Source organism: Leptopilina boulardi, unplaced genomic scaffold, assembly GCF_019393585.1.
Source record: "Leptopilina boulardi isolate dan_hultmark-lab unplaced genomic scaffold, ZJU_Lbou_2.1 LbouV2_144, whole genome shotgun sequence".
Lineage (NCBI taxonomy): Eukaryota > Metazoa > Arthropoda > Insecta > Hymenoptera > Figitidae > Leptopilina > Leptopilina boulardi.
In genome coordinates, this window is record NW_026137690.1 from 1,290,470 (window position 1) to 1,302,941 (window position 12,472).

The window sequence follows — 12,472 nt, forward strand, 5'->3', positions numbered from 1 at the left end:
CTCGTATATCTGAAAATTATAAATCTCAACAGAGCAGAACTCCTTCGATTTATATATATATATATATATATATATATATATATTTTTTATACATTTTTTTAATACACAAATGAAACTTCTTTTTAATTAAAATTTTTTTTCTCTCTCTCTTCAACTAAGTACAAAATTCACTTTTAATTATTGCAAATCTAATTGCAGAAAATTTTTTTTTTCATTACATAAGTGTGCAAAAATTACGACAGACGAAAGTGAAAAAAAAAATTATATCGATGAATTTTCATTATAAAAACTTATGTAAAATAATTTCCCGTTAAAATTTTTTTTTAATCTCTTATATTGTATTTATATACAAATATTGCCAAATAGCTCATTAATCGAAAGAAAATTGTGCACAATTTCGAAAATTCCCTTCTTCTTTATGACGAACAATTTTAATCGCTCATAACTAACGCGCTTTCTCTAATAAATTAAAAAAAAAAAAAAAAAAAAAGATGTTAATACATCAGCCAATTAAAGCAGAACTGGCGCGAGCCGCGATTTAGAAATCCCCCGCTAAGCAGAGCGTATTAGCCGTTAGAAATTTTTTTTCCAGAGATACATATATATATATATTTATATATGTGTGCTGTGAGGAGGCAACCGTGAAAAAAAAGTATTCATGTGAGGCGCGCATACGAGAATCTAAATTTGTGAAAATAAATTATTTATGTGCTCGCAATTGATTGATAAAAAAAAATTGCTACATTTGTGTTTTATTTTTAAAATACATGTTTGGTGTTTTTTTTACTACTATTACGCATTAATAGCAGCTAAAAATCACTACTGCGCATAAAAGAAAGGGGGAAAATTCTACTGCGCACGTATAGAAGCTAAAAACCAATTATGCGCATTAGTAGAAGCTGTAAAACACTAGTGCGCATAAATAGAAGCTGAAAATTACTACTGCGCATCGATAGAAGCTAAAATAATCTACTGCGCATCGGTAGAAGGTGAAATAATCTACTGCTCATTGATAGAAGCTATAAAACACTAGTGCGCATAAATAACAGCTAAAAAGTATTTCTGCGCATCGATAAAAGATGAAAAATTCTACTGTGCATAGATATAAGCTAAAATAATCTACTGCGCATCGTTAGATGCTGTAAAAGACTAGTGCGCATAAATAGAAGTTACAAAAATCTATTGCGCAGCAGTAGAAGTAAAAAAGATCTACTGCACATAGGTAGAAGCTGTAAAACACTAGTGCGCATAAATAGCAGCTTCAAAAAATCTATTGCGCAACATTAGAAGTTAAAAAGATCTACTGCGCATTGGCAGAAACTGTAAAACACTAGTGTCTATAACTAGAAACTGAAAATAACTTTTGCGCATCAATTGAAGATAAATATTAGTAGAATATTTTTCGCATGCAAAAAATTGCAAAAATCATTGTTACATATATAATATTTTCGTTCTGCGCAGATCTATTGCGCATAATTAATTAAATAGTTTGATTTTTCGTTAATAATGAACACTCTATAAATACATAAATTCCGTAAACAATGCGTTTTATGTAGAAATACACTTATATAAAAACTATTTTCGCTCTTGCGCAGATCTACTGCGCATTGTTGATCTATTTTCGATTTTATTCCACATAATGTGACACAAAATTCTTAAATAATTAATTTTACACTTATTGCTCATAATTGAAAGCTGTAAAACACCATTACAAGCAGAAAATACACAATCTGCGCGATAGACCTGCGCAGAAGCTGTAAAAAGCAATTTTAGCTGCGCAGTACATTCTCTTAGCATAATAAAATGCGAAACAAGTCTCAAACAGTAAAAACACTCAATGAATTCGCTTTTTTCTTAAGAATTTCTTGCTGTCTGTGCGTTAGATCTGCGCAGAAGCACTCTAAAGCATTTTAAACTGCGTTGTAGCTCCTTTTAGCATAAATAAATTTTCTCTTAGCATAAATAAAATGCATATGAAGTCTCTAACAGTAAAAATATCTACTGAATTTGCTTTTTCCTAAGAATTTCTTGCTATCTGCGCAATAGATCTGCGTAGAAGTCGAAAAACTATTATCGCTGCGCAGTAGCTTTTCTTAGCATAAAAAAATGCGCAAAAAGTCTCTCGGTGTAAAATTACCTAATAAATTTGCTTTATCTTAAAAATGTCTTGCTATCTGCGCATTAGATCTGCGCAGAAGTACTATAAAGCAATTATAGCTGCGCAGTAGCTTCCATTAGCATAAAAAATGTCCAATAAATCTCTAACAGTATCATTAAACAATGCATTTGCTTTTTAATGAAAATTTCCTCTTATCTGCGCAATAGATCTGCGCAGAACTAGTCTAAAGAAATTATACCTGCGCAGTAGCTTCCTGTAGCATAAAAAAATGCGCAAAAAATCTCTAACAGTATAAAAATAAAAAAACGAAATTTAAATAAAATTGTCATATTTTTTTTCGTAGAGGGGAGTGAGTTAAGAAAAAATAATTGTGTTTTTCTTTTTTTTCTTACTTATATGAATGATATCGGATATAAAGAAGGCGTGGACACGGAACGTCGATGAATTTCACGTATATTATCATGATTGCCGGACACTTAACTGGTCTTTGAGGCATCGCACTTAAATACAGGGATTTTCGCCCCCGGCAGATTAGTACATATAGTCTCGATATCGGGCAGTATTTTTTTTTTTTTTTTTTTTTTTGAACCCTCACAACCATTCATCCAGAATATAATTATTTACGATTCCCAACCGATAAGGGTTATACTTATTATTTCCCTATATGTATAACCAAATGTAATTATCCCTCGCCTGCGCGAATAATTTCACGATTAATGCCTACGCCTCCCTTTGGAATTATTTCGCTACTTTTCGTTCCAAAAAGAAAAAAATTTTTTGAAAGAGACAAATTCTTTGATGGCGGAATGCGAAATTTTTTTTTTTTTTTTAATATTGAATAGGAATTGAATTTTTTGAGGTTGATTTGAAATCGTGATTGCTTTCTCATTTTATGGCAGCACCTGGTAAACCCGTCTAGTTCTTGTCTATATGTAGGTGCAAAATGGTAAAAGGTTTTCAAGGCAGATATAATACGTAAGTGACACCCACATACGTTATGTGTATACATATATATATATATATATATATATATATATATATATGTATATGCAAAAAGGCAAGGCCGTTCGCAGGCTTTAAAAGTTCACCTTATTATTGCGAAATCCATTGGGGCTTGTGCAACAATAACGACATGGTATATAATAATGAGGATAGGCCAATAAATTCGCCTTATAGGCAAATGGTTAATTTTTCAAAAACTCTGACCCGTTTATTCACATCTTTTTTTTTCATTCCATATTTCATTTTTAATTTTTAATAATGGAATTTAGAATTTTCGATACAGATTTAATTTTTCTCTAAAAGTGCTGGAGAACAAAAAAAAAAAATTTTTTTAACCTCATCGTGTCCCTCGTGTTCTGCACTGTTGACCTCCAGACAGTGCGGGCAGTTTGCTAATTTTAATTCATAATTAAAGTTAATTAGCGTCTAGACTCGGCCAATTAGAAAAGTGGATTTAAGCCGAGGTAAGTGTTTCGTGATATATATATTATTTCAAACAGTAGAACAACCTGTTTCTCATTTTGGTAGAAATATTTTTTTTTTTCAGTTTTAGCAAAACTCGTGCTTTTTTATCGTTAATTTTCTTTAGTTCATTATTTATCGATAGGCTTTTTTAATGTAGAAACGGAAAATTGCTTTTGCGCATCGATACAAGCTGATGTACGGTATTGCGCATGAGGTGCGCGATAGATCTGCGCAGAAATTGAAAACTATTATTGCTGCGCAGTAGGGCTCTTTAGGCTTTAAAGCTGCGCAGTAAAGTTTTTTCTCATCACTTACAATCTATAAACCAGCACTGTTTACCTTGGAGCCGTTTGGTTTCGTGTTTTTCAAAAAAGAAGGAACTAGTCCGATTTTATTTCGATTAATTTTGTTTTAAATCCCTCCCAAGCTTTTTAGGTAACTGCACTGATTCTCCGGGAGCTTTATCACAAAACTATCACAAGTATTTATCGTTGGGCTAAGTTTTCAGTATGCAAAAAAATTTTTTAAATTAGAACAGTATGTACGAAAGGGCTTATTTTATTTTTCTGCTCATTTGTCATAAAATAAATAAAGGCTACGTTTTTAGTATTCGAAAAGTACTGAAAGTAGAAAAAATTTATTTATTCAAACAGTAGAATACTTCTGTTTTTTGGTAGAACTATTTTTTTTCTTTAATAAAATTTCTCGTGTTTTTTTTGGTAATTTTCTTCAGTTCTTTATTTATCGAAAGGCATTTTCACTGTAGAAATTTAAAATCGCTTTTGCGCATCGTTACAAGCTGATCTACGGTACTGCGCATAAGATGCGCGATAGATCTGCGTAGAAGTCGAAAAACTATTATCGCTGCGCAGTAGCACTCTTTAGGCTTTAATGCTGCGCAGTTAATTTTTTTCATCACCACTCTCGATATATGAACCAGCACTGTTTAACCTTGAACCCGTTTAGTTTCGTGGTTTTCATAAAAAAAACACCAGAATTCTTTACTTTTTTTTCAATAAATTTTGTTTTAAATCCCTCCCAAGCTTTTTACGTAAATAATTTTTCAAGCGCTTTATCACAAGACTACCACAAAACTATCACAAGTATATATATATATATATATATTTATCATTATAGGCTAAGTTTTCAGCATTAAATTAATTTTTCTTAATGAATTTTTGATTTTTAAATTTTATTTTTAAGTCATTGTTTTTTATTTTTACGTTGCTAAGTCCCTATCCTTGTCCTTTCTTTATGTTACAGATCTTAGAGGCAGTTCTGAAGCTCTTAAAAAAATGTCTAGCAGAACAAGTTCAAAAGACGTACCGTTAAAGACTGAAGAGTCATTGCTATTTTGAATTTTAAAAAGAAGATTTTTAAAGAAGTAGATACATAAAAAAAGGAGACTTAAAAAGGTGAAAAATTTTCATCCTTTCAAAATGTTGGGTGTTAGTCAACCTAGTAATCCACCATCGAGCCTACGTCATTCGGCGAGTTTTTCCTGTTTACAAAGAGGTTCAAGTGAAAATCATCATCGTAATCGAACATCAACACTACCACAGCAACCATGTTTACAATTAAGTACACATCAATACAGTGGTTTGAGTTCATTACCTCATCATCAAACACAAATCACCTATTCCAATGATTCAAGAAATAATAGAGACGTCACCAATCATGTTAACGAACATCCCTATATTGATTCAAATGATTATGGATTTGTACGAATTAGGCCAAGATTACATAGTACAAATGCAATTCTTCTTCATGATGACGATCATAATCATCATCATCACCATCATCATCATCATCGTGATCGTGATCGACAAATTTCACCAAGTGAACGTGATTTAATCAATTCCGAAAGTTATCGTGATGAAAAAAATCGTGAATCATTATCATCATCGTCATCATCAAAAAATCATCAAAATCCATTGAAAGGTGCACTCGTTCTATTTACAGCGTCAACATCATCATGGTGGAAGACAAAACAACGTGAGGAACCAAATTTAACATCATCATCATCATCATCAGAAAGAAAATGGTCACAAAATAAAGAACGTAAATGGTCAGTGAATTCAGCAATAAATTCACCAGAGGCAAAATGGAATAATGGTTGTTCAAATCAAGATCGTAAATGGCGATCACTTGGCGCATTATTAAGAACACCAGCTGGTAATAATGATTCACAATCGCGTTCAAGTCAAACATTTTTCTATCACAATGCAAGTGCATCAATGATTGAGAATGGTGATTTAAATCGTGATTCATTAATGAGTACATCAACAATTGAAACTAATTCACGTTCAACTAGTAATAATAATCATAATCAACCAACATGTTATTCAGCGAGAGTTATTTCAAAATCACAATATCGTGAAAAAGGTGAATTTGCCCTATCAAATAATAGAAAATTAAAAGTTGGACGACGTTTATTTCAAGATGAAAAACGTAGTGGTGGTGGTGGTGATGATGATGATTGGATGATACGTCATCTTGATACAGAAACAAAAAATGATGGAATTTTAGAAACACGAACAAATAGTACACGTTCAAATAGAGCACAAAGTTTTTATCTTTTGGATGATTTTTTAAAACCACAACCACAACCAACATTAACCAAATGTTCATTAAATAATTGTCTTACATCGCCTTATTCACGAAATGATCAAACAACAACGAGATCAAGTGATAATGTTAAACAAACATCAACCAATAATAATAATAATAATAGTAATAATAATAGTAATAGTAGTAGTGGTAGTAATAATAATAATAATTCAAGTCAACGTAATCATACAAATATAACACCGCCAAGGAGGCATAATTCAAGTTCTGATAGTCTTGAAGTTGCAACAAGTCCACTACCACCACCAGTGCCACCACCACCACCGCCACAATTGACAAGTCGCGATAAAGAACGTGATAAGGATAAACATGAAAAAGAAGTTTGTCATTGTCGAAGATGTTGGGCTATACTACAGCAGAGATGGTATCACGAAGAGGTGAGTAAGAAAAAACAAAAATTATTTTTTTGATCATTGAGTAGAAATTTTAATATTATTAACTGTAATCCGTAAATCTAAAACACAGATAAGAAACTGAAAAAAGAATTTGAGAATTATTTATTAAATTACTTGTACCATTTAGAATTTTGTTAATCAAACCTCAAATTCGTGTTCAGCGACCCCAAAATACACCGAGTAACAAGTTCCAAACGAATTCGAGCAAGTTTTTACTTTTTTTATCCGCCATATTGGATCCGCCATTTTGAATTTTGAAATAAACATCAGATTCGTGTTCAGTGACCCCAAAAACCCATAAGTAACGAGTTCCAAACCAATCTGATCAATCAAAAATTTGTTTTCATCCGCCACATTGGATCCGCCATTTTGAATTTTTAAATAAGCATTAAATTCGTATTCAGCGACCGCAAAAACCCCGAGTAACGAGTTCCAAACGATTTCGAGCAATTTTTTTACTTTTTTTTATCCGCCATATTGGATCCGCCATTTTGAACTTTTTAAATAAACATTAAATTCGTATTCAGCGACCGCAAAAACCCCCAAGTAACGAGTTCCAAACGAATCCGAGTAATTTTTTACTTTTTTTTATCCGCCATATTGGAGCCGCCATTTTGAATTTTGAAATAAACATCAGATTCGTGTCCACCGACCCCAAAAACCCCTGAGTAACGAGTTCCAAACCAATCTGATCAATCAAAATTTTTTTTTCATTCGCCACATTGGATCTGCCATTTTGAACTTTTTTTAATAAGCAATGAATTCGTATTCCGCGACCGCAAAAACCCCCAAGTAACGAGTTCCAAACGAATCCGAGCAATTTTTTACTTTTTTTATCCGCCATATTGGATCCGCCATTTTGAATTTTGAAATAATCATCAGATTCGTATTCAGCGACCCCAAAAACCCCCGAGTAACAATTTTCAAACGATTCTAATGAATTTTTTTAGAAATTTGTCCCCCATATTGAATCCGCCATTTTGAATTTTTGAAAACAGATTTCAAATTCGTAATCAGCTACCCCAAAAACCCCCGAGTAACAAGTTTCAGGCGAATTTGGTTAATTCTAAATTTTTTCCTTCCGCCATATTGCATCCGCCATATTGAATTTTGAAAATCTAACATCGGATTCGTGTTCAGCGACTCCGAAAACCCCCGAGTAAAAAAATTCAGACGAATTGGATAAAGTTTGTAAAAGTTTTCGCCCCTTTTAATTTTTGAAGATCTATTTATCGATTTGTATTCGGGTAATTCCGGAAATACCCGAATACAATTATTATGAATTGATGGATCTTGAAAAATCAAAATGGCGACTGATTTTTACAAACTTCAGTCAATTTACTTGTAACTTGTCACTCGGGAGGTTTTTGGGGTCGCTGAATACGAATTTGACATCAGATTCTAATAATACAAAATGGCGGATACAATATGGCAGACGAAAAAATTTTAAATTCACCAGATTAACCTGAATTTTGCTACTCGGGGGTTTTCGGGGTCGCTGATTACGAATCTAATGGTAGATTTTCAAAATTCAAAATGGCGGATCCAATATGGCGACAAAAAATTTTTAAATTCACTACATTCACCTGAATTTTGTTACTCAGGGGTTTTTGGGGTTGCTGATTACGAATCCGATGTTAGATTTTCAAAAAACAAAATGGCGCATTCAATATGGCGGTCATAAATTTTAAAAATTCACAAAAATCACTTGAAACTTGTCACTCGGGGGTTTTTGGGGTCGCTAAATACGAATTTGGCATCAGATTTTAAAAATACAAAATGTCGAATTCAATATGGCGGTCGAAAATATTTAAAATTCACTAAATTTGGCTGAATCTTCTTACTCGGGGGTTTTTAGGGTCGCTAAATACGAATTTGGCATCAGATTTTAAAAATACAAAGTGGCGAACACAATATGGAGGAAAATTTTTCAAAAATTGATCGAATTCGCTTGAAAATTGTTACCCGGGAGTTTTTCAAGGTTGCTGATTACGAATTTAATATCAAATTCGTAGTTAGCAACTCTGAAAGGTCTCATATAAGTAAAAATTTCTTTCCAAATTGAATAATAATTTAAAACCGAAAATATGTATGTGTATTTTTAAATATTTGGAAAGTGAGTTTTAAAATTTTGTTTCTTTATACCTGCATCTCTGGAAATGTTTATTTACATATATACTTATACAAAGGATACCTTAGGTCGTCGAGGGTCATAAAAATAATTAGGGTTTTGTAAAATCTCAAAGATAATATCAAATCAGTTTTAAATTTGTGTATTGACCTGTTTAGACGTTTACCATGATGTGAGTGCAAAAATTTTAAAAATTGTTTTCTTTTTACAATAATTTTAGTAAATTTTTTTTTTATTCCGGAAAAGTTTGAATTTCTAAAAATCGCGCGAAGGATTAAATCTTCAGAAAGAAAATTATTTTGTTTCTTAATTTATTGATTTCCGGAGTGTTTGAATTTTTTTTTTTTTTTTTTTTTTTAACCGTCTGTGCTTCCGCTACATTTTTTGTGGTCCAAAATATGATTCATCGGTTGCAGACTAAGGTCAGAAATATAAATAATTTTTTTTTTTATTAACAGTAGTTACATGCACTTATTTTTCAAAAACATTTATTACTTTTATTTTTATTATTATTATTATTTTATTAATATTATTTTTTATTGTTTGCTATTATTATTGTTATTATTATATATTATTATTTTTATTTATTATTATTATTACCTATTATTATTATTATTTTCTTTTTTTTTTGAATTTAAATTTTTACATCGAGTGAAAGATACATGTACATCCAGAGAAATGATATATTTGTCTGAGAGACAAATAAATATTTATTTGATTTAAATAAATATTTATTTAATTTAATTAAAAAAAATATATTAACACCAAATAAATGGGCTAAAATTGGCTCTGAGAAAAATAGACGTTTATTTAACTCAAATATATATTATATTTAGTTCAATTGAACAATTTCTCTAGGTGTATAACGTAAAAATTTCCAGGTTAAGCAAAAATATTAAAGTTGGAGAATTGTTGGGTGTCCATGATAGCGTTACCTAAAATTTTTGCCCTTTTTTTTACTCTAAAATTGCATAATATAATTCTAAATTAAAAGAAAATTAAACACGCAACTTTCTTGTTAATACATATATATATATATATATAAAATATTAAATTGAATTTGCGGAAATTAATATGAGCAACTGTCTTTTTTTTTTAAGTTTTCGTTATTCGCGGATACCACACGATTTTATTTAGAACTATCAAATGCCGCCGTCGTTGTCCTCCTCGCACAGACAATGTCGTGCTAGGAAATAATTCGATTCGTTCTTTACGATCGTTGTTACTGTCGGCGACATTGCCGCGGCATAACGGGTTTTAGATTCACAGAAAGTGCGACAGTCAAAGTTGTCGGAAGTACGCTCAAAAATATCCGCGAGTATTTATGAAACGCGACAAGACATTTAAAGAAAAAAAAAAATTAGAAAGAATGAATGAAAAAAAAAACGAAACAGATTCTCCTATAACCACCCTTTCAAGGATTTCAACATTTCCGGTTATATCGTCATTTGCATATATTCATCAACTGTATATATATATATATTGAATTTCACGTCTTTTAAATTATATTTTATAATCTATTCTTCTCTAATTTTGGTGAATTTCAATTTATTTAAATTGTATACTAATTTTTTTTTTTTTTTTTTTTTTTTGAATTTAGACAATTCTAATATTTTCTAAATATTTTTCTTGTGTTTTAATATTCTGACAGTTATTTTTTTAATTTTTAAATTTTTGCCAATTAGCATATTTTTTTGAGTTAGATAAAATTTTTTTAAAAATTTTTTTGTTAAGACAAATTTTTTTTCTCATGGGAAGAAAATTGTGTATTCACATAAGTAATAGAATACAGCTATGAATTTATAAAATATTCTCAATATTGTCGTTTTAAAATAAAAAAAAAAAAAAACACTTTTGCGCATCCGTAGAAGTTGAAAAATACTATTGCGCATACGCAGAAATTAAAAAAAATATATTGCGCAGCCATATAAGTTAAAAAACACTAATGCGCATCCGTTGATCTTTAAAAAAAACACTATTGCGCAGACGCAGAAGTTGTAAAACATTATTGCTTAACCGTAGAAGTTGAAAAATACTATTGCGCAGTCGTAGAAATTAATAAACATTATTGCTCATTCGTACAATCCACTGATTACTTTTGCGCATAAATAAAAAGTTATTAGAAATTTTGCGCAGATCTATTGCGCACGTTTATCATTTTAAACAGATTTTCCTTCACAATTGACTAAAAATGTCAACTACTATTACTTCATTAAAAGAATTTTTAAATTATCCATTACGATTTTAAAATAACATCCATTTAAAGTACTCGATATGCGCAATAGATCTGCGCAGAAGCAGAAAAAACGATTTTTTTTGTCATTTTGCTTCCACAAGTGTTTCATAATATTACTGTTTCTTAATAAAAGTTTCGATACTCTATTGTACATGCGTAGAATTCACAAATGCCGTAGATCTGCGCGCAAAAAACAGAAGCATTCTGCGCAGATCTATTGCGCATGTTAGTGATTTTATTTCAATTTTCTGTAGAAAATAACTACTAAATACAATTTTTAAGTATTATTACAATTTTTCAACTTGGAAATTATGTTTAGAATGCAATATTCAGAAATATTCTATCTGTGCCGTAGATCTGCGCAGAAACTGTTTATAGTATTTTTACGTATTCTTTTGTTTTCGAAAGTGCTTAAAATCATTGATAAATAATTTTTTAAATTACATAGAAGCAAGTTTTGAACTAGTTTTTTCATTATATTTATAAGGCAAAAATTTAAAAAAAAACCTAATATGCGCAATAGATCTGCGCAGACGTTATTTTTTTGCAACCAGACGAGTTTTAGAATACAATTATGTATGCTAAGAAGCTATAAAAATAATGATTGTAATAAAATCTGTTTCGCATTTGTGAAATTATTTTTTGACAATTCTACGCAGATCTATTGCGCATCTGAATCAAGAATTTAAAATTTTATTTTCTATTATTTTTAATTTTTTAACTGAGCGTTATAATTTTTTTTTTTAATCTGACAATCATGGCTTTTACTTTAGAAGTCGGTGCACACGATCTTTATCAGTCGTGCATCGTACACTTTCGCTCTCTCCACCAGAGATCCAAAGGCGTGACGTAGATATATATATATAAACTTTAATATAATGTAACTCACTCAAATTACCAATTTAAAGAAGTGCATTTGACCAGTAGTGCGCAGTTAAAAGATTTTTCGCCATTTTTTTTTTTTTTTTTTTTTTTTTTTTTGCAAAAGACTCAATAGCTCTTGAGGGCGATTTTTATTCCTGACACATCCGTTTCTCGATATAAATAATTGCCCTTCTCCGCTTTTAGTTTCTTTTAATAATAATAAGAAGAAGGATGAGGAGGAAATTGCCAACAAAAAGAAAAGAAAAATGCTAATCCTTTCGAGAGATGTAGAAAAAAAATCCCACGATGTACTTTAACTCCATTTAACCATTAGGAGATTACTTTGTAAACTGTTTTATATATATATAGAGAGAGAGAGAACGCTATGGTAAAGTTTGAAAAACTCCCTATTACTTAAAAGTAATATATATATATATAATGCGAGAAGTTTAAAAAGATTTTTAACTATATTTTCATGTTTCCAATATTATTTAAAAGCTCATTAAAAATCAGTATCGAGTATATATTTATAGAAATTTTTTATTATTTTTATTATCTTTAATATAAAATTAGAAAAAAAAATTCAGCCATGAAAATCAGTGAAAAAATTTGAAAAGAAAATTAGTTTAAAG

The 12,472-nt window shown here is 30.4% G+C and overlaps 1 protein-coding gene across 2 annotated transcripts in view; it reads left to right on the forward strand.

Moving 5' to 3' along the window:
- Nucleotides 1-12,472, forward strand: part of LOC127291562 (dual specificity tyrosine-phosphorylation-regulated kinase 2-like) — a 216,073-nt gene that overhangs the window by 65,469 nt on the left and 138,132 nt on the right. The window contains exons 2-3 of one of the 2 annotated variants that reach the window (XM_051320755.1): nucleotides 4,850-5,101; nucleotides 5,549-6,591. In XM_051320755.1, the coding sequence (XP_051176712.1) occupies nucleotides 5,026-5,101; nucleotides 5,549-6,591 (1,119 nt within the window). In that variant the 5' untranslated portion in view covers nucleotides 4,850-5,025. Of the gene's footprint in view, nucleotides 1-4,849; nucleotides 6,592-12,472 lie in introns of both variants that reach the window. The other variant, XM_051320754.1, reaches the window with a different exon arrangement.